This window comes from Schistocerca piceifrons, chromosome 1, assembly GCF_021461385.2.
Source record: "Schistocerca piceifrons isolate TAMUIC-IGC-003096 chromosome 1, iqSchPice1.1, whole genome shotgun sequence".
Lineage (NCBI taxonomy): Eukaryota > Metazoa > Arthropoda > Insecta > Orthoptera > Acrididae > Schistocerca > Schistocerca piceifrons.
The window spans coordinates 766163388-766185331 of NC_060138.1; the positions used below are offsets into that span (position 1 = coordinate 766163388).

At 38.8% G+C, this 21944-nt stretch overlaps 1 protein-coding gene across 4 annotated transcripts in view; it reads left to right on the plus strand.

Moving 5' to 3' along the window:
• Positions 1–21944, plus strand: part of LOC124712302 (ankyrin repeat domain-containing protein 17) — a 278433-nt gene that overhangs the window by 137897 nt on the left and 118592 nt on the right. For all 4 annotated transcript variants that reach the window (XM_047242597.1, XM_047242611.1, XM_047242618.1 and 1 more), the window contains exons 23-24: positions 7237–7788; positions 13529–13765. In XM_047242597.1, the coding sequence (XP_047098553.1) occupies positions 7237–7788; positions 13529–13765 (789 nt within the window). The remainder of the gene's footprint in view (positions 1–7236; positions 7789–13528; positions 13766–21944) is intronic.

Here is a 21944-nt window from a genome sequence, read left to right on the forward strand (position 1 = left end):
TTCTTCAGGTTTATGGCCTGCCAGATCGCCTGATCTTTCTACCTGTGAGTTTTATTTGTTGGGTAATTTAAAGGGTAAAATATACTGTAACAACCCACATACAATTCGAATTAAAAACAAACATTTGCAGCGCAATTACGGAAATCACACCAAATGAATTGGTAAAAGTTCATAGAAACATAATGAGACATGCTGAATTGGGTATCGAAGTTTATGGTGGAAAATTTTCAGCACATCCTGTGAACTATTGACCTGCTGAATGCTCAGTACATTCAGGGTGTATACGACCCAGGACAACTGGGAAATCCAAGAAAAACCCGGGAATATTTTATTTGGGAGAAAATTGGGAAAAACCTGAGAATTTTTTAGAATTCTGGGAATTTTTCATTGTTTTAGTTTTCAGTTGAATTTTTGTAATTTTGTCTGGTAAGAACCGATACTCTAACATAGGATATTGCTGTATCCCGCTGCTGCAGAATAACACTGCAACAATAAAACATGAACGAGAGAAAGAACAAAATAAAACTTTTGTTGCAAATGAAATGTGCCACATACAACATCAACAAAATGCAGTACTCTTACAAGTGTCTGCCAACAGCAAAATGTGTCAAAGGCTCTAAGAAGACTATTCAATGATTCGTAACAACAAATTGCCCCCGATGAGCGTGACATCACAACTGTTTACATTAGATTCGTTCGATCAGTTGCAAGCGGGCTCATGCGCATACACAGTTGAGTCACGCATTAGTAGTACCTTCTCCCACTTCTGGCTACAGAAATGTGGCTGTAAGCTATATAAGCAGTAGTAGCAGTAAGCAGCCAGATGATAACCAGAAAAATTTTACTGGCGCACCCAAGCTGCCAGATGCCTATGTGCACAGCAGTCCTGGGCCTCTGGGCCAGGGGGGGCAAACCATGGTATCTGCCCTGGGCGGCATTTTCAGGGTGGGGTCGCCAAATTCATATTCGTGAGGAAAAAAATCTTACCTCACAAAGCCTAGCATTCAGCGCACGTTGGTCTATTGACAGTTCATAGGATTTTGAAACACATCCTATTTGATATTTTTGAATACATTCTAAGTTTATATCTGAACGAATCATAAATTGATTTTTGAATGTGTGCTTAGTGTACATGGTGTCTCTGCCAGAGGAATCCCAGTCGCATCTAGAAATTAACTTTCCTGCATACAAAAGGGGACAGGGCTATATGAGCTGAGCGGAATGAAGCCGAACAGATGAATGCCAATCTGCTATGTGGTTGACTGGGTTTGCAAATGATGAGCTTTGTTATAATTACTAGCGAAATACATAGATTCAGACTACCAGAATGGAAGTAAACGATGAAAAGGAATAACAGATTATGTATTACCTTCTCTGTGTATACAAGAAAATCAAATTTTGACAGAAAACTTTTGGCCAGATCACTACGCTTGTAAGTGCCAAAAGTACAGACCCCGACTAGCAGCCACCACGTAAGTTCAATTCTGGCAGTAGCGCAGAAGGGGCGTTATACGAACACTTAATAATGCCCAACTGGAGAATAAATGCGGGATAACTAAACTGGTGATTGTGGCAGGGTTAGTGAAGTTGTGATTCTGGCAGGGTTAGTGAAGTTAACCAGAGAATTAGTCTTGACACTGACAGGAATAGTACAGAACCAGTGATGACAAGATTGATTGTTAGAACGAGGAAGGAGAAGAAAGGCTGACATCACACAAATTATGGAAGAATTTGAAGATTCCAAATTTATTCACAAATTTCATACTACTACTTTTTGATCTCGTGCTTGAAGCTGGAACGTATGAATGAAGTGTGAAACTATTTCCTAACACAAAGCTTTTTGCTTTTAGAAGGCCTAATAGGCATGTGATGTTGGTGCTTCGTGAATTATATTCTGTCGTGCTATAGAAATGACCATTTGTGACAAAACAGTCTCGTTTATTTGGTGTGTGTTAAAAGTGCTGCAATATTAGATACGCCTATTTCGTTTCATCTAGCAGACAGTGACAAAATAAACATAATCAGATCAAGAAATCACACCAATCTTGGGTACTATTTGCATTGATAGCTTTTTCAGTATTAGACAATGACATTTCGATTTTTCATATAGCAAAACGTTTGATGAGCTTTGATGAGGTAATAGATACTTTCGCAGAAAGGAAAGCTTGCTGTGTAAAGCTGTAGTAAGATCAGAGATAAAAGAAATGGTTTTATGTACCCTATATTTAATTTTATGTCACACAAAACAGCAAGTTTTTAGCTAATAGACAGGATGTCAAACCGGCCGACTGGGGGCAGGAGAGGCTCCACAGGAAATTTTAGTTTCTACTGTCATGAATATAATTTGATGGCATCCGTTACAAAATATACGTGTTTGAATCCATAGAGTGAAATACAGTGATGTGTGACAGAAAAATGGTGTGTGAAGAGGTGTGGCACTGCCACTTGGGACACTTAAGACCAAATAATAGGTCTGCCATTTTCTCGAATATGTATGTTTTATGTATCAGACTGTTTGGAAAGATTTGTGCTACAAAATGAATATTTTTGAAAAGTCGATTTTAAAATTTTTGGTGTCCTATCTCAAACACTTACGGGAGGGGGTGTCGGAAATGTCGTAGATCTGGGGCAGATGCACAGAGCAGTGAGAGTTGTAGTGGGAAGGTGGATAGTCTCTACGTGACCTGTGTTTATATTTAGTGATTTTGCTGTTTCCTCTTCCTTTACTGCTCTCACGTCATATGAAAACAAAATGGATTTCTGTGTCCGGGAGCTATCAAGTGAATTAAAATACATTCACATAATTACAGAAGTTTCAGATCTTATTTTATTTCCACTTTCCTGACCGTCAAGCATTAATCGCCTTGCTTAACATTGAAATTATTTTCGTCGGTTTGCTAAAGAAATTTGACTTTCATTAATCTTTACTGTGATGCAGTCAATTTTTTGTAATGAAGTGTTTTAATTCCATGCTATTGGCTAGTTTCAACTGTTCATTGCATTCCACGTGCAAATTTTCATCTTCTAGCACGTATAGCATTATGCTGTAATAAAGAACCAAACATGAGATAATACAGTACTGGTACTCAAAGAAAATTTACATCCCAAAAACCACTCTGAAAAGCTTAATATCAGGTCATGGCCTACTTCATTGTGAATCTGGACATGCGAATGTGCACTAAGACGAATTATGCATTTTAGTATGGTTCATGAAATTCCAATGATCTTGGAGTATCCTTTGATGTCTTGTTCCTTTTATGACATAATGTAAGATCTTTTAAAGTTTTACACGTACGAACATACGGGCTTCCTATGTCGCCGTAGCTGCGCAAGCGCAATGACGCCTATTATCTGGTGCTCTCTGGCAATTGCTGAAACAAACCTATTTCTGACAGATCGTGGGAAAATATTGCGATTGGTAGGTCGAATTTTTTTCAAAGTAAATTTCCTTTTATGCAAGATGAACTATGTGTGAGATTGTACGATGAATTTCTTAAATCGCAGAGCATTTGACTCCCATTTAAAAATCAACTCTTTGAGGACGAGCCATTTATAAGAATTTTGGGCCCAGAAGATAAGACATTTATTTCGTTATCAAACATTTTACTGGCACATTCGTGTGATGTATCTTAAAGTGTAACACGCGCAAGAAAGATCAACATTATATGTGAAAGCTTAGCTTCTCTTGCAGCTTATTAATGTATAGTTAGTGGAGAGCAGGTGTGATAATTATGACAATAATAACTCGCACTTCCATCACTTACTGTGATGCAGCGTATACACAATGCGTGCAGCATAGAGCATGTACTACAGAGAACTGATCCGGCAAAGATACAACTGTTCTCGCTGCAGTAGGGTAGCGATATTATTCAGATGTGAGCCAGTGGTTCTATGTCCCCACAAACCTTAGAGACCAATATTATATGTGAAAGCTTTGCTTTTCGTGTAGCACCACTATGTATATTAATTTAAACAATTAACTTTTCCTATTTGTGTGTTCATGCTACTTAACAGCGACGTTGCTGTTGGCTGAGTACATCAAGTGTCCTATATTCTGAACATCTGCTGTCATCGGCTGGCGAGATCACGTAACATGAGCTGTGACTGGTTTGCAAAAGCGCATCGCAATGTCAGTTTCAATGCCTCGAAAAGTAACATGCGGCGTTTTGTGGAATTCGCATTTATTCTTCCATAATACGAAAATGTGCAGCGTACATGCTGCTGCACATCAAAGATCTCTCCAAAAGGTGTTTTTTTTTCCCCCGCTGAGTTTCGTTTACTGAAGTGCGAGAAATACTATGCCGGTGTATAAAGCCATAGCCATTCAAAGGATTGATAACTTTTACAGTTTCGAGGGAAAGTATACTATCACGTAGCACGGTAAAAATGTATTTTCACCCGAGAGAAAATGTATTTTCACCCGGGAGAAAATGTATTTTTAACCGGGAAATCCGGGAATTTTTTTACCCCCCTTGTCTGCATATACATCCTGTACATTGCTTTTCACAATAGTAATTTACCGCTCTCTACTCTGTATTTAATGAGTGGGTGAATTATCTGTATGTTGTTCATAAGACAAGGGGCATCTTTTATTTTCACCACCCTGTACCTCAGAGATTGTATGTAGGAGATAGGTGATGCGTGTCATCACCACCTTGGGCATGGTGACAACAAACGCATAGGTCATCAACACAATAGTAGCAAGAAAATGAAATGAAAGTAGTTAATGTTTCAGCTGACGCATGAATTCTTGGGAACAAAAGAGCAGGAAGAAGAACAGACAGGAGAGTATAAGAGACCAAAATCATCTGGAAAGTGGTGGAAGTGCTGAATTAGCCTCTGTAAAACCAACATGCAGAAAACGTGCATGTGATAGAGAAATCACCCATGCAAAGAGCATCTAGCAGATACCAGTGACTTGAGTAAAAAGTACAAGGCACTATGTGTAAAACGTGTGAATATAATAAATGTGTCTAGAAAGTTGTAAAAATAGTTAATATCTGAAACTCATTAGTGCAAGCGATGATAGATCGGTAAGATATTTTATTGTTGAAACATGTAACGTGTTAATTACCATGACAAATAATTATTGTTATAACTCACAAAAGGGATAGGGATTAACATCACTATAATAAAGTCCTTGTTTTTGTCAGTTATGAAGATATTTTATGTGTAATCAAACACCTGTTTCCGCTGTTTTAGGACTGTCATAAACTCCGTTACTCTACTGTTAAAAACGTCTGCATATGGAATCCTTCCTTGGCTGCCAGCATAAGCATATAAAAAGTTGAAAAAGGCATCAACAACAGCAAACAGCACAATCCTAAAAATTACTCTACTGTAAAATTTGCTTCCTCTAGTAACAGGGCACTATAGGACAATATGCTTCCCATCAATTACTCACACACAGTGGGGGAATACCTGGCTGAACATGCTTTTCTTTCTCATGCCATTCATCTTCTCTTGCGGGCATCTGAAACAAATAAATGTAGCTTCAGGTCCACAAGTGCTGCCATCTGATTATGGGGAATATGTGGGTTCAGAAGAGCCAGCAAGGACACCACCTCCACAAAAAGAGTGAAGAGGGGGTTGGAAGAAGCATCCCTTTAAACCAGGCTACAGTATTGTTACAAAATGTTCTGCAACAACAACAGCAGCAGCAGCAGCAGCAGCAGCAGCAGCAACAACAACAACAACAAGTAACTTCCGGAAATTCATCATGAGAAAATTTGGCGAGCTACTGCTGTACAAAAGGACGGTTACAATAACAATTTGACTCTCTCTCTTTGAGCCAGAGGTGAAGAGGAATAGAAATGAGAAGCTGGTAGTGGACTTCCATGTGGCACTAGGATCAACAGCAGCAGACTCCCCAGTCACATTTGTTCAACCTGCAAGTGACATTAGAGTTGTGCTTGTTGGCATTAGCGGTGATACAAAATAATTTTAATCTATGTATAAAAATAAATCTGATTTTTCAGTTTTGTTAATGTAACTGAATTCTTCAGGTCTTCAGTCGAAGCTTCACAAACTGCTGGAACTATTTGAGATGTAGCTGGCTTTGAAATGTGGAATAAACATGCAAGGCTTTGACAGGCATCTTTCTTTGCCAAAAAATTAACAGCAAGTATTTGCTTCATATGAAATGCTTTTCTGAAATTCGTGTTTTTCTGTCAAACAACTGGTCCTCTAAAATTAGTCAGAATTTCAGAATCAGACGGCAACATCCGAGTGAAGTTAGGAAAATAGGACCCATCCTCTAAATTCAGCTGTCACAGTACGTCATTACCATCAAGCCTTCTGTAGTATATTTTTGTCCACCGATGGCAACTAAATCAATCTTAGTCTGCTTATTTTGTTGAATATTATTAATATAGCACCACGTATTATTAATTCATCCTCTTCCCTTTTCATTGCATAGGTCTCGATGTGAATGCACAGTGAGAAATGTTTGTTGCCAGTTCAGCTTAGTGCACAATACAAGTACGTATGTAGAAATAAGTGTCGCTAGTGTAGGCGGGGACACGAACAGTGGACATTTTAGTCATAATTTCCAGTCTTGGTGGAACAGTGTTGCGAACAGATAAGTGATTGTAAACTCAGTGTAAATGTGGTTTAAAGTGAGCATGTTTTGTGCTGATACTATTTCTTATGAAAAGTTTAATAGCCCAGTCTCTTTTTAGTACATCACAGTAATTAGAATGAGCTCTTTCAAAATGTTACAGGTTATGCTATATTCACAGTTGCAGGAAGATTAAGAGATTTCATATTCCAACAGGATAGTGCTCTGCTGCTATAGCAAACAGCATACAATTTCTTCTTGATTAGACATTGCCTCAGTACTAGGTAGGACATAGTAGACCCTGAGGCATGGCTGTGAATCCAAATTGAGGAGATCAGAACTTTATATTAGATAGGTTACTAGGACTCTCACTGACATAATGAAAGAAACTTTGGAATAGAGTGCAAAAATTGTAAACTTGGAACTGGATGTGGGATGAAAGATTAACACAGAGATAAAGAGGCTTTCATACAATAAGACTGGCTTGGAGAGTTCCATGTAACAAGTATTTAGATTGAAGAAGAAGAATAATACACTTTTTTAAAATTATTATTGTTGTTTTGCATTATTTATGCACTTCTTACTGCACAGTCTCAATGTTATATTTTCATACACCATAGATAAATAATTTATTACTTTGTAAATTGGTACTAAATTTGTTGTATGTTGGATTGTAGCATTTCCAGGACAAGCACTGCCTCCACCAGAATCTGGGTCAGAAGTTTCTGTGAGTTCGGGCCAATTGCAAACTCAAGCTCAACAACAGGCACAGGCATCTCAGCAGCTACAACAGCAGCAGCAGCACCACCATCACCACCACCATCACCATCAACCACAAACGCAGCAGCAGCAACAGCAGCAGCAACAGCAGCAGCAAATACCATCACCCCAACAACAGCAGCAACCTCCACCACCACAGCAGCAACAGCAACACCATTCACAGCCATATGTGTTGCAGCAGCAGTGCTCTGCAGTGCAGGTCCAAGTTGCAACACAGACGCAGGCTACAAATGACAAAAAAGCAAGCGTTGCATCAATTTCTGTGCCTGTATCCACAACTGCTCCTGCTACTGCCGTTGCTGCTGCTCCCCCTCAGACAACAACAGGGAAAGGCAAGAAGTTAAGATATCCCCTCACATTACGCCAGCCACCAAATCAGCAAGGAACTGCAGCTGCTCCAGCATTTAGTTCGCAGAATATAAACTCCAGTCTAGAATGGTTTGAGAAAGGTAAGAATATAAGTGTCACATTGACATCTTGTTGAAAATGGTATGTCTTAGCATTTCGCTATTTAAATTTTAAAAGATGTTCATAGTTATCTTTGCTGTAATAGATTAAGTTACCACTACCTAGACACAATAAAAAAACTCTCTCTCTCTCTCTCTCTCTCTCTCTCTCACACACACACACACACACAAACACACACACACACACACACAAGCTTTCGCAACCTGCGGTTGCTTCATCAGGAAAGAGTGAAGGAGAGGGAAAGACGAAAGGATGTGGGTTTTAAGGGAGAGGGTAAGGAGTCATTCCAATCCCGGGAGCAACCGTGGGTTGCGAAAGCTTGAATATTTTGTGTGTGTGTGTGTGTGTGTGTGTGTGTGTGTGTCAACATACCAATGCTTTCGTTTGGTAAGTTACATCATCTTTGTTTTTAGATATGTTTTTCTCACAACCATGATCCCACCATCACTTCCATCTTACAGTTCAGTTCTTTCTCATATCTTTGGTCATATCTTTGTGCAAGACAGAATATACAATAAGGGTGATGTAAAAAAACAACTAGCAGGTCCATAAATTGCAAAATAAAAATGGGAGAGCTACACTAGCAATGAAAATACTGAGAAATGCATCCACCATGGAGTATATACAGGGATTTGAAATAATACAGACCTACAGATGGCATGAGTCAGAAATGAATTCTATTGTGATTATACAAAGACTGAGAACTTTTATTACAGTTGAAAGAAGAAAACTGTGGTTAGTCAATGAGAAACTTAAAAGTACCAATTAATGCAGCTGATTTCAAAAGGAAGCTAGATGGTTGAGAGGGAAAGACATGCCAAGGTAGTGTGGCTACAAAGTATCATCAAAGTGAACTGGCTTATAAACAGCTGGACACCTGAAACATACAGCAATGAATAAGGTGAGAATGTGTCAGCCAGATGGTTGCAAGCATCTGGTAAGGGATTGTATATGTATCAGGAGGAGGAGGAGGAGGAGGAGTAATAATGAGAGAGAGAGAGAGAGAGAGAGAGAGAGAGAGAGAGAGAGAGAATCATATTGTGTACACACATGCATCACTGAAATCTGAAAGGTGCATGTGTTCAGTGATGAACCATATCTTCATTGATAATTGCTCTTCTGTTGAATGAATTTAGCCCTTCAATAACATTGTTGTGAAACAGTGACAAAAAAACCTGTGCTTCCACTTACACCACTAAACACAATGTAGTTATTTGTTAGGCTGCTAGTTGTAGTTGCAGGAGACAAAATAGAACAGTATGGATAGTTTAGACTTTTAACAACTTCCATTGATTCAGAACTTAGGAGCCCAGGGGTCAAGAAAGTTGACATTCATGTTGCCTTTGTAAACATTACTTTAAGGCTACAGCTAGATGTGAACATACAAAATTTGAAGTGACTGATAAAGCCATGTTAATACAGTAGTTGCTCTTATACAGTATACAGTAGTTGCTCTTTGTAGAGCCACTTTCATAAAATGCAACTCTATACCTTCTGTACAGATCTCTTAAACTGACTGTTATGCATCGACTTCATTGTGTATCACATCATTCCTTATCTTATTCAAGCATATTTTGGCCATAATTATGACCCACTTAATACCCCTGCTTGTATTTTTACTTGTATAGTTTTCTGGTATGTCTGCTGGTCTGATAAGATTCCGAACGCTGTGTAGGTACGTACAAAGTTATGTTGGAGAATGCTACTATACTAGGGAGCAGTGAAAGTGGCAGTTTACATCCCTTCATTTATATGTGCCAGCGAGAGGTTTTTGGTCCACTCTGCGTGGTACATAACGCTTTGCGTGGTACATAACTCTCGATCACACACAGTTGCCACAATGTCACTGCTGTCACAGATACTAACCAGGGAACATCATAAAATGAGAAGATTACCAGAGATACATTGTTAACTAGGTTAACACCACATTTCATTCATTTTGCTGCTGGAATCGCTTTGCAACTTTGTTGCTACCCATCATTTGCTTGTGTTTTCACGCTATGGAAATGTAGTGCGCTTCTGGAGATTTTTCATTGCATAGTATTGCTATTTTTGTTTGAAGTTTCATGACACACAGAGCCAAATAAAGGAAGTCATATTCAAGGTATATGAATTTCTTGCGATTTTAAATAAAATATCTGAAACTTTATCAGCACCACAGACTAAAATAGCAAAGGCCCCTGGTGTTTCACTGATTTGGAAGATTCCCAGAAAGACCTTATTCATCATATTCTGTTGGGATTTTATGTTTGTGGTGTGCATCCCACAACACACAAGATGGCGGGTCTTTTACATGACAAGATTGTTTTCACTGGGGGTTGCCATTCAAGTGGATTAATTCTTAAATCTTCGATTCAGGTACAGAAAATGCAAAGATGGCAGACACATTCTGATGAAGAGATCACATATGTGGCACCTAGGGCAACTTTTCTGAGAAAAATGCACATCATCAGAAAAAAATTGTCATCTTATTTGTTATTTATCTTCATGAGACATGGTTCAATCACAGTCTCGCCAGGAAACACATCCGCAGATTTTGAAGGGTAACGGCAATTCGAAAGTGCCAGCTGGGTAACTGACCTACTGTCTGTCGTGCAGTATCATCTTACTGTGTTTTTATCAAAAGTGCAAAGCTAATATTTACATCCTGAAATTCCAGTGATTGTCATGAGGAGATTAATAAGAATACATTTAAACACAGGTTTATAGATCTGTAGTGTACTTTAGAATAGTGGTGTGTGATAATCGTGGATAATGCTATCTAAAATACAACACAGTAGTAGATTTACAGGCAAGTTGGATCCAGTAATTGTACTTTCAGATTTAAAGAGGTGTAGAATTTACTTGAGGAAGCACTTAGTGAGTTACAGTGGAAGACAGGATTAAATGGTACGCTGTGCTGAAGATCTGCAAGAAAGAGACTTTTATTGTCATTGCTCTAAATGACTCCTCAGATAGTGAGTTTATGGATATCTTTAGTTTTTCAGAACAGAGAAAGAAATAAAATGGAATAAATAAGTTTCTTGTTCCTCCACAAATCTGCAAATGCTGTGCCCTTTCACTGCTCCCATTCATTTTGTCTTCTCTTTCCTTTCTGCTCCTAAAAATATACCAACATGAAGAACTATACCCACAAGACGTACCCTGCCTTTGCTGACACATTTATCAATGTTACTTGTGGGGAATAGAAGACCTTTGTTTTCTGCTTTGAATTGAGATTAAAACGTAACATGCAAAGCATTTGAATGCTTAAATGCCGACATAATCAAAGCTGAAATATCTTTGTAATTTAACAGTCTGTTGCGAAAGCTTGAATTTTGTGTGTATGTTTGTGTTTGTTTGTGTGTCTGTCGACCTGCCAGTGCTTTCATTTGGTAAGTCACATCATCTTTGTTTTTAGATATATTTGTAATTCAACAGATAGGCAATAAGTGTTTTTGGCTGTAACATACCTCCTGAATCACACAAGAGTACATTAATATGAAGAGGTTACTGTTTCACCCAATATTTTCCAAAAAAATTTTTTTGATGTTGTTTTGCAGCCATAATAAGTTGTTCAAAATAAGAAACTATTTTTATTGCCTTGTGCTATCTGCCAGTTATGGGTATCAATATTATTTCAAGTGTTTGCATGGTAATTCATTGTGCATACATGTGCCAGGCAGCATTGTCCAATGACATAGTTTGTCAGGTTTGCATTATTCCCATGTTAAAATCATTTCATTATTAAAATCAGTGTAATGTATTATCATGCCATGCCTTTCCAGACCCACTGCATAAATGGATTTTTCTGCTGGTGTTAACTACCTGACTTCCGTAGTCTCTTGAAAATTTGGTAGGCACCAAGCACAATGTTTCTTCTTTTCCCTCCACTGAAGTCTACACACAGATTTTTACTCGTAACTTGTGAATAGGGTTCATAACAGGCCATTAAGCTCTACAGCTGATTTGAACAAGTTTACCACCCTCCAGCAGAAATTCAGAATAGGGTTTCTGATGCCACTCTGAATAGCAGAATGTGATGAAGTTTTCACAGAGCTATACTTTGAAGATAACAAAGAAAAAAACCAGGAAAATGTCTGTGCCACCATGATTTTATTTAAAAGGTGCCAAATACTTGACTGGCATGTGTGAATTGTAGAATACTGTGTCAAATTGAACTTTCGTGATGAATTGATACAGCAAGGTACAAACAGCAGTCATTGCACCTCTGCCTAGAACGACAGTTTTCTTTTTCAGTTAATAAAATACATTGGTGTTATATATGTCATGGGTAAATACATTTTACGTTTGGGCATGTTTTCACCTTGCTGTCTGCCTTGTTAAAGTTGTGTTGTGTGTGTAGCAAAACTAGTAGTGATCTGTGCTGATTGGTGTACAATATTCCATTCTTTTATATTTGAACTTTGACCATAAAACATTGAAGGCTCATTTTAAAAAGTTCCCATAACTATTGGGAAATAGAGAAGAGGTTGATTTTCAGTGCATCTAAAATAGTTTAGTGTTGTGTTCTGTTTCCTTACACTGTATTGGAATTTACTGACCACTTGATAAAGCAGAATAGATAATTCCCAGTAACCAGCACAATCTTTAAATGCTGCTAAATTGCTTCCACTCTCTGTTGAAGAATTTTGAAAGCTCGGTGGAATATAGTAGTTAATTCAAAATTACCTATTCCTATTTGTTATCTTTATCTCAGAGATAATACAGGGCTATTCAAAAAGAAGGAACAGATTTCAATATTTATTGTTTCAAAAGAACATAATATAGAAACACAGTGTTCCTGGAAAGAGAAAAGTTCAAATTTTTACACATTCAATGTAAGCACCTTGTCTTACTTGACTAATATCAAGACGATGGCTTCATTTCTTGTGACACATTAAGCAATGGTTTCATTATCGAATTCACAGCTTCAACAGTGCGATGTCGCAGACGTTAAAGGGTGTCAGGCATAGTGGGGATAAAATCGCCATCTTTTATGTAACCTCACAGATAAGTCACAAGGTGTGAGGTCTGGAGACCTGGGTGGCCACCCATGAAGAAGTTCCTCTTCTACTCCCCCTCTTTCAATCCAACGTTCTGGAATATTGTCGGTCATACTTACCGCCAGTGGTATCCCAGGTCTCCAGACCTTACACATTGTGACTTTTTACCTCTGGACTTTCATAAAAGATGGCACTTTTGTCCACCCTCTGCCTGACACTCTTGAAAGTCTGCGACATTGCATTGTTGAAGCTGTGAATTTGATAAAAAGAGACCACTGTTTTGTATGTGACAGGAAATGACACTGTTTTGATATTAGTCGTGTAATACATGGTACTCATATTGAATACATAAAAATTTATACTTTCCTCTTTCCATGAACATTGGAATTGTATGTCTATATTTTGTAGTTTGAAATCTGTTCCTTGTTTTAGAATAGCGCTGTACGTAAAAAGCATGAAGGCATTACTTTTCCCAAAACTGTCACACCAAAGGAAATTCTGCAGTACTACAGCAATCAGTTTTGCTTCTGAAAATGAGAAACATCTTAGTTTGCCTGAGTACAGTCATTTCAAATGTCTTTTCATTTCTAGATACCCCTCATCACACTACTAGCAATATTAGGGCATAGGCTAAACAATTTAAAGGCCATTACAAATTGTTTTGTTATTTTTAATGTTAGTGCTACCAATATGAAAAGTTTCTCAAAGTGATACAACTTAATTTACATTGTTTCAGGTGAGGTTGTGGCGCAAGAGTGTAATGGTGCATGTGTTTCGGGAGTAGCTGCAGCTTCAACAGCTATGGGGTCAAGAACAGCTTCTGGGGGCACACCTCAGTGCCCCCAAGCTCCTTTCTCCTGTATGGATGTTGATTCAGAGACTGATAGTAACCATGATACAGCACTAACGCTAGCCTGTGCTGGTGGTCATGAGGAACTTGTTGAACTGCTGCTTTCACGTGGAGCTGATATAGGTAAGTTAGTTACTTAATGTAAAACTCTTTTGGCAATAGTGTTTTTTTACATCATTTCAGGCAGTAATTATTTCTGTGTTACTGTAATGTTAGGGGCCATGTAGATTCACAAGAAACTTTTGAGAAAGCCATGAAGGATACATAATAAAGGCTATAACATCAATGAAGGAAGAAATTTTGAATTATGCTTCACTAACTTTAAAATTACAAAGATACTACTGAGAAATATAATAATCATTTTTCTACAAAGTTAAAGAAGTGCATGGAGGGGAATATGGTCAGCACACTGCTCTCCTGGCGATTTTGCATACTTTCTGGACCGTGGAGTCACCACTACTTGTTAAAGTAGCTCCTCATTTAGCACCACGAACTGAGTGCACACCATACCAGTCCTCCAAGCAAGGAAAAATGCTTGACAGAACAGGGAATCACATGCAAATCCTCTGCATGACAGCCATCTATGCTGATAACTATGGAGAGAAACTGATATCATTATTTACGTATTTCAATGCAGTCATTATAATCTCCTGTGCCCATACAATCATTAGCTTCTTCATTTTTGGAGCATTTATGTCTTTATTATGTAGAAGGTTGCTTTGACTGAGGTTGGTACTGAGGAATCCACACCTTATCCATGGTAATGGTCTGCATTAGGAATTTAACTGTTTTATTGAAACACATGAAGTGCTGCATGGACATGCACATTTTGTTTCATTTGTGCTCTAGAGTCAATCCTTGAGGGATCGCACTAGACTTTTAAAAAAAGTTAGCAAATAGTGAAATGCCTTACTCTTTGTGTATCAACATTTTCCAAAGACCTTGTTTTGATATCTTAAACATAAAAGGGCTATTTGGAAAGTAAGGTCGAATAGGTCATAAACTGGAAACGACAGTGAAAAATCTGATGAAGCTTTGCGCAGATGTGGTGGGTGTTGTCCCTACAATGCCTGTGGATCACACAGTGTCACTCTTTCCGATTCTGAACACACAGTGAGCACATAATGATACTAGAAGAATAGTGTCTCCTGCCAAGTACAGGTGCCCACTGCAGGGTTTTGGCTGATTTAATACAAAATTTGCTTGTCACCCTCCAAACAGCCCAGACTTGGTGCCCTCTGATGTTTCTCTCTGCTCAAAGGAGGCAACGTTTTGGCACAGACAACTCACTGCAGACCAGCATAGAGAAGTGGTGGAAGGCACATGCATCTGCCTTCTATGAGGAGGGTATTAGAAAGCTGGTACAGTGCTACAATGGATGTTGAAGTCAGCTATGTAGAGAAGTAGCTGGAAGGTGTGGCAAACCATTGCAAATAAATAAGTTTTGATTTTCACTGTGGTTTACATTTCATGACTGATTAAATCTCACTTTCTGAATAGCAGTTGTGTTAAGAAATATCAGGGTTGGTTAGCTGTAGATAAGAGCTGCTGGACGTGCACTAGTCTGTTTTCAGTCAACTCCTAAGTGGTATGAAAGTACCTGTTAATGCAGTGTAGAATTAGATTCTGAGTGAGTTGATGACAAAATGAAATTCAGCAAATTAAATATAAAATAGGAAGAAAACTTTAAGCTCAATACAGACTGGCGTGCTGTTACTATTTAAAACATATTTATTTCATATTGGAGTGAAGATTGGCTGTTCTTCCAGCTTTAAAAATAATTTAATACATTGGCTGCATTTATTATGCAGCATCATATGGCCCTTAGAGCACCAAATGTAAAGTATCTAGCAACCACATTTTGTTTCCTACTCCCGGCCTAGTGCAAGGCTTTAGATTTGATGCTAGTTCAGCAACTTGCATGTCAGTTCTTCTGGTGTTTTATTCAGAAATTTGTCACTTGGTCTCATAAGCATGTGTGGACACTGTTCCAGGCCTTGCTGCCACGGGAAAGTCTGTAAAGTTTACCAGGAATCAAACCTAGGACCTCCACCGGACCGTGGGGGCACCCAGAGCTGTGAAGTGTGACTGTATGATGATGAGAAATAATATAATTTTGTGACTTTATACCAGGTGTGGAAGTGTGAAACCGGAATTTCCCTATAGATGGTGCTAGCCATTCAGTGTAGGGCCTGTGAGAGACCGCATCTGCAGCACCATCTGCTTCCTGTAATGGCTTACGACGAATGTCAACATACAGTAATCCAAGTTTCATACATTGGTATCTGTTTCAAGCCCATAAACATGTAGAGTTTTGTGTCTGTGATATATGATATGCAGACAGCATTGGGTTTCTGTTATCATTTGAAGAAAACTGCTGTAGAATCTCATTGAATGCTTGTTGAAGCTTATGGATAACATGGTCTGGGGAAAACAGTGTTTTGAGTGGTTCAGAAAATTCAAAAGTGATGATATTGACATTAGAAACGACGAGTGTGGGGAAACCACTAAGAAGTTCGAAGACAACAAATTGCAGGCCTTATTAGATGAAGATGATACTAAAATGCAACAGTAACTCGCAGAACAATTGAATGTGATGCAAAAAGTCACTTCTCTTTGGTTGAAAGCTGTGGGAAAATGGGTTCTGCATTAACTAAGTGAAAGACAGCAAATCAATCGAAAGACCACTTGTGAAATGCTGCTCGCCAGATACAAAAGAAACTGGTTTCTCCATCAAATAGTGACAGGTGATGAAAAATGGATATATTTTGAAAATACCAAGTGTCGTAAATTGTGGGTGAATCTAGTAAAACCATTGACATCCACTGCGAGACTAAATCACTTCGGCAAGAAGAGAATGATCTGTGTTTCGTGAAATTGGAAAGGTGTCATCTATTATAAACTTCTAAAACCTGGTGAAACCATTAACACTGGTCATTACAAACAGCAAAAGATTGATTTAAATCGAGCATTACGTGAAAACTGACCATAATATGGAAAAAGGTGAGACAGGGCATTATCCTGGATCAGTATCACTATCACACATAGCAAAACGAGTCAGGGAAACAATCAAGCCATTCTGTTGGGAAATACTAGGGCATGCGACTTATTCTCCAGACTTGGCTCTGTCCAATTGTCATAAGAACTGTTTTGTGTGGCACTCATAGCCTGCCAGAGAGATGGGAGAGACATGTAAGTAGCAGTGGAGATTATTTTGAATAAAATATTGTTTGAAACTGACAAACAAGACGTGTAATTATTGGAATCAAATTGCAGTTTCGTACTGCTACATCTGGTAGTTTATTTATCATAAATGTCAGCCTGTGCAGTGAAGAAACAGGAATCTGAAAATGTCATTTTCATTTGTGCATACCAAACCAAAAATGTTTACTAAAATAACTACTTCAAGAACAGGTGTAGCATCATTTTATACATGTAATCATCATTTTTAGGGTTCCACACTGCAATCAATAAAAATTGAACACTTGGAAGATCACTTTGTTGTCCTTCAGTTTGTCTGTCTGTCTGCCTGTTAACACCACTTTCTCAGAAACAGGTATCAGTTGAAACTTATGTCATATACTGAAGTCTGTGCCCTCTTGATGGTGTAAATAATTTAAGCATCTGAGTCAATGCAGTCATAAGGTATGGCCACATATGTCACATTCCTGATACTCAGAAACACACTCATCAGCACATATAGATTAACTATGTATATACTTAGGACTTAGTGGTCTAGCAGAATAGTGCACACCTGGAAATAGACATGTTGCGGGATCAAATCTGTCGAACCATGGACGTTTCAGTATTTATTATAACCCAGCTGTCAACAGTGAGGAGTTGCCAGAAACAACACATGGTTTGGGTTCCACATTAAACTGTTGGTCCTCTTTCCCCAGTTGGGGTAGGTTAAGGACATGCAAGTATTCAAGTTGGTGTCCAATAGAAAGAGTTGCACCAGGCCATTGAGCCACAAGAACTTATTATCTGTATAAATTAAGTTTATACAGGACCCTCAGATATTGAGTCCTGTTCACACTTGCCCAGTTTTTTACATGTACAAAGTGTGCCCAAAAAAGTAATGCAGTTGGCTGTTTCCTGATGCTTGTATTCGGGCGAGCGCTACCCCAACAGTGGGGAATGGCGGAGGGCGTATCAGCTTTCCAGCTCTGCCATCTGCTACGAGCTGTGAATGCATCAGTATGATGGTTTGCACAAACCCTTGTTCAAGGCTTTTCTCAATGTGCAAGATACGGTCAACTTTGGAGCAACGCTATTCCATCAAGTTTCGTTCAAAACACAAATACCTCTGGCTGAAACTTACAAAATGATTAAAGAAGCCCGTGGGGAGTCTGCCATGTCTTACATGCAAATTTCCAGGCGGCTAAAACTGTTTAATGAGGGCCAGGAGGAGGTTACTGGTGAAGTCCACTCTGGATGACCACCACAAAGTCCAATGCACAATAAGGTGACCCTTGTGCTTGCCTTGCTGAATGCCAACAGGCGTCGAGTGTTTGGTGGCTAGCGGATGAGGTAAACATGTCATATGGAACTGTGTTTAACATCATTACCAATGATTTGTGCAGGCTTAGTGTGTTCCAAATTGGTTCCAAAAGTATTGAGTGACGACCAGAAGTGCAACCATTTGGAGATCGTGACAGAACTTGCGGAATGGGTGGAAAGAGACCCAGGTTTTTAGACAGTGTCATCAGTGATGTGATATGGGTTTTGGGGTATGGCCAAGAAACGAAGTGCCAAAGCTCAAAGTGGCACACTCCCATGTCTCCCAATCCCAAGCAAGAATGAGCAAATCGAAAATGAAAACCATGCTCATCACCTTCAACACGAAAGGCTTCATACATTCAGAGATCATGCCACATGGAATGACTGTGAATGCAACCTACTACCTAGCACTGTCAAAATGATTAGCACATTGCATCACCCCCACAAGGCACATGCCCACATCAATGTAGGTGCTGCATAAGGACAACGTGCCACGCTACACCGCTCTGTTGATTAAGGAATTCCTAGCAAAGTGCAAATTGGCAGTGCTGCTGCAGCCTCTTTGCAGTCCTGACATGGCACCTTCAGACTACTTCCTGTTTCCGCACATCAAAACCATGATGAAGAGGTGCTGTTCTTGATAACCATTGAGTACATCCAACAGGCGACGCCATGTGATCTAAAGGAAATTCATCACCACTTTCCTGAAGTGTACCAGTCATGGAGGAATTGCTGGAAGAAGTGTAGTGCTGCTCAAGGCAATTATTTTGAAGAATTTTAATAGATCATATGATTTGGATCAATAGATTTTCTTGTACAGACACAGTTGCTTTACTTTTCAATCACACCTTACATAAAGCAGCAACTGACAATGTAGAAAACACATTCAGCTTCTCTCCCCACTACACGCCACGGAAACATTCTGTAAGCAAGCAACACAGAATGTGGACCTGAGAAAGAAATGTGGCTGGCCAATACATTGCCCATACTACTCAACTTGCTGAAATGTCGATCACAAAGTAATTGTAAGTTCAGTCTGTACTCCTTTTTTATACAGGGTGTATACACCCGGGACAACCGGGAAATCTGGGAAAAACCTGATAATTTTTTCATCCAGGAGAAAACTGGGAAAAACCCAGTAATTTTTTGGAATTCAGAGAATTTTCCATTGTTTCAGTTGTCAGTTAAATTTTTGTGATTTTTGACTGGTAAGAACTGATACTCCAACAAAGAATATTGCTGTATACCACTACTGCAGAATATTGCTGCAGCAATAAAATGTAAACGAGAGGGGGGAAAAACCGAAACAAAACTTCTGTTGCAAAGGAAGTGCGTCGTTTACAACAAAAAACACCACACACACACACACACACACACACACACACACAGAGTCTGCCAAAAGCAAAATGTGTCAAAGGTGTTAGGACAAAGACTATGCAATACTTCATAACAACAAACTGCTTCAGATAAGTGTGACTTCACAATTGTTTACATTAGGTTCGTTTGAGCAGTTGCCAGAGGGCTAATATGCGTGTGCAGTTCTGTCGCATATGAGCAATAACTTCTCCCACTTCTGGCCACTTGAAGCCAGATGTTAACTGGAAAATTTTTCTGACATGCCCAAGCTGCCAGATTCGCACAGAGCAGTCTTAAGTTGTAGTGAATGGGGTGGGGTTAGTATGTACGTGACCCGTGTTTACATTTAGTGATTTTGCGGTTTCCTCTCCGTTTGCAGCTCCCACATCGAATAGAAGCAAAATGGATTTCTCTGACTGGGAGCTATCAAGTCGATTACAACATGTCGCATAATTACAGAAGGCAGAAATATGTTATTAGTTTCAGTTGCTGATTTTATTTTATTTCCATGTTTTTATCAGTCAAGCATTAATGGCTTTACAGAACAATGAAGCTATTTATGTCAGTTTGCTAAAGAAATTTGGCTTTTTATTAATCTTTTCTGCTGAGGCAGTCATTCATTTGGAATGAAGTGTCTCATTCCACAGTATAGGCTAGTTCCAACTGTTCGCTGAATTTCAAGTGCATGTTTTCATCTTCTGGCATGTATGACATTATGCCATAATAAGGTACCAGACATGAGATAGTACAGTAGTGATACTCCAAGAAAACGTACATGTTGAAAACCTTAATGTTAAGTTGGGACCTACTTCATTGAGAATCTGGACATACGAATGTGCACTTAAAGCCGAATTATGGATTTTAGTATGGTTTATGAAATTCCCAATGCTCTTAGGGTATCCTCTGAAAAGGTAAGATCTCTTAATGCTTTATATGTCTGAACATATGGGCTTCCTGCTCCATCATAGCCACGCACAAGCAGTAACGCCTGTTTTCTGGTGCTCTCTGGCACCTGCCGAAATGAACCTGTTTCTAACAGGTCTCTGGGAAAATGTTGTGAATGGTGGTTTTAAGAGAAATACTTTCAAAGTAAATTTCCTTTTACACAAGGTGAATTAAGTTACGCATGAGAATGTGCAATGAATTTCTTAAATCACTCTATGTTTGACGCTCGTTTGAAACTTAAAACTTTGAGGACCAGCTACTTTGATAAACTTTGAGCCCAGAACAACACACATTTATGTCATTGTTTTAAATTTTACTGGCACATTTGTATGATGTATCTTAAAATACAACACATGCAAAAAAGACCAGATTACATGTGAAAGCTTAGCTTCTCTTGTAGCTTATTAATCTTGGAGATCAATATTATAGTGAAAACTTAGCTGTTCCATGTAGCTACACTATGTACCGTATTTACTCAAATCTAAGCCGCACTTTTTTTCCGGTTTTTGTAATCCAAAAAACCACCTGCGGCTTAGAATCGAGTGCAAAGCCAGCGGAAATTCTGAAAAAAGTTGGTGGGTGCGGCCACAACTTACTTCTGCCGTCGAATATATGTAGCGCTACACAGGCATGCTTTGTAGGCACAAAGATAAATACTGGCGCCAAAACGTCTGCGTCAGTAAATAAACTAAAAAAAAAAGGTGGAAGACGAGCTATTTTCAATGTACTACGAAAATCCGACTGGCAAGACTGTTTGGGATGTTTGTCAATATGGCCAACTCTACGTTCTGAATTTTTTCCTATCTGTGAGAAGAGATGGTTGCTATAATAGGAACTTTTATAAATTGTGAATCACATGCAGTATTCTCGTCACCATAAGAATAATATGCATGTAAACATTTTGCCATGTATTGTTTCATGTTTGCTGCTATCTCATTTAAATCCGGTCTGCCTAATAAACTACGAAACTAGAGTGAGACAACAGCAAACGCGGAAGAATATAAATATCATGTCATGTTTATATTCGTATTATTCTTATGCTTAATAGTGATACAGTCAGAAATGAAGCACGGCAATTGACTAGATTTTTAAATCTAAGATGACTCTAATTTCTGTGTAGAATGTAATGTTGCCTGGCACCTGCAAAGATTTTGAAACGGAGAAAAATTTTCGCTAAACTCTTGTTCAGAACATCTTCTATCATACGCAGTCTATTATTTGGTTCTTGTTGATCATTATCAAAGAAAGCAGCAGTGTAAGTAACAACAAATAGCAGTTTCTTGCCATAAGGGCGGCGGTAGCGCGCACAAAAGCAAGCCATGCCGCGAGTGGCGACAGGCTGTAAACACGCACTATGAGAATGCGACAAACAATGCATGATACAGTACAGCAACGCATTTTCAGCTTAGAGTGACGTAAACACCTTTAACAAAGAAAACTGCGTTATCAGATCAAAGAAAAATAAGCTATCAATTCAAACCAGACGAAGCACGTTGAA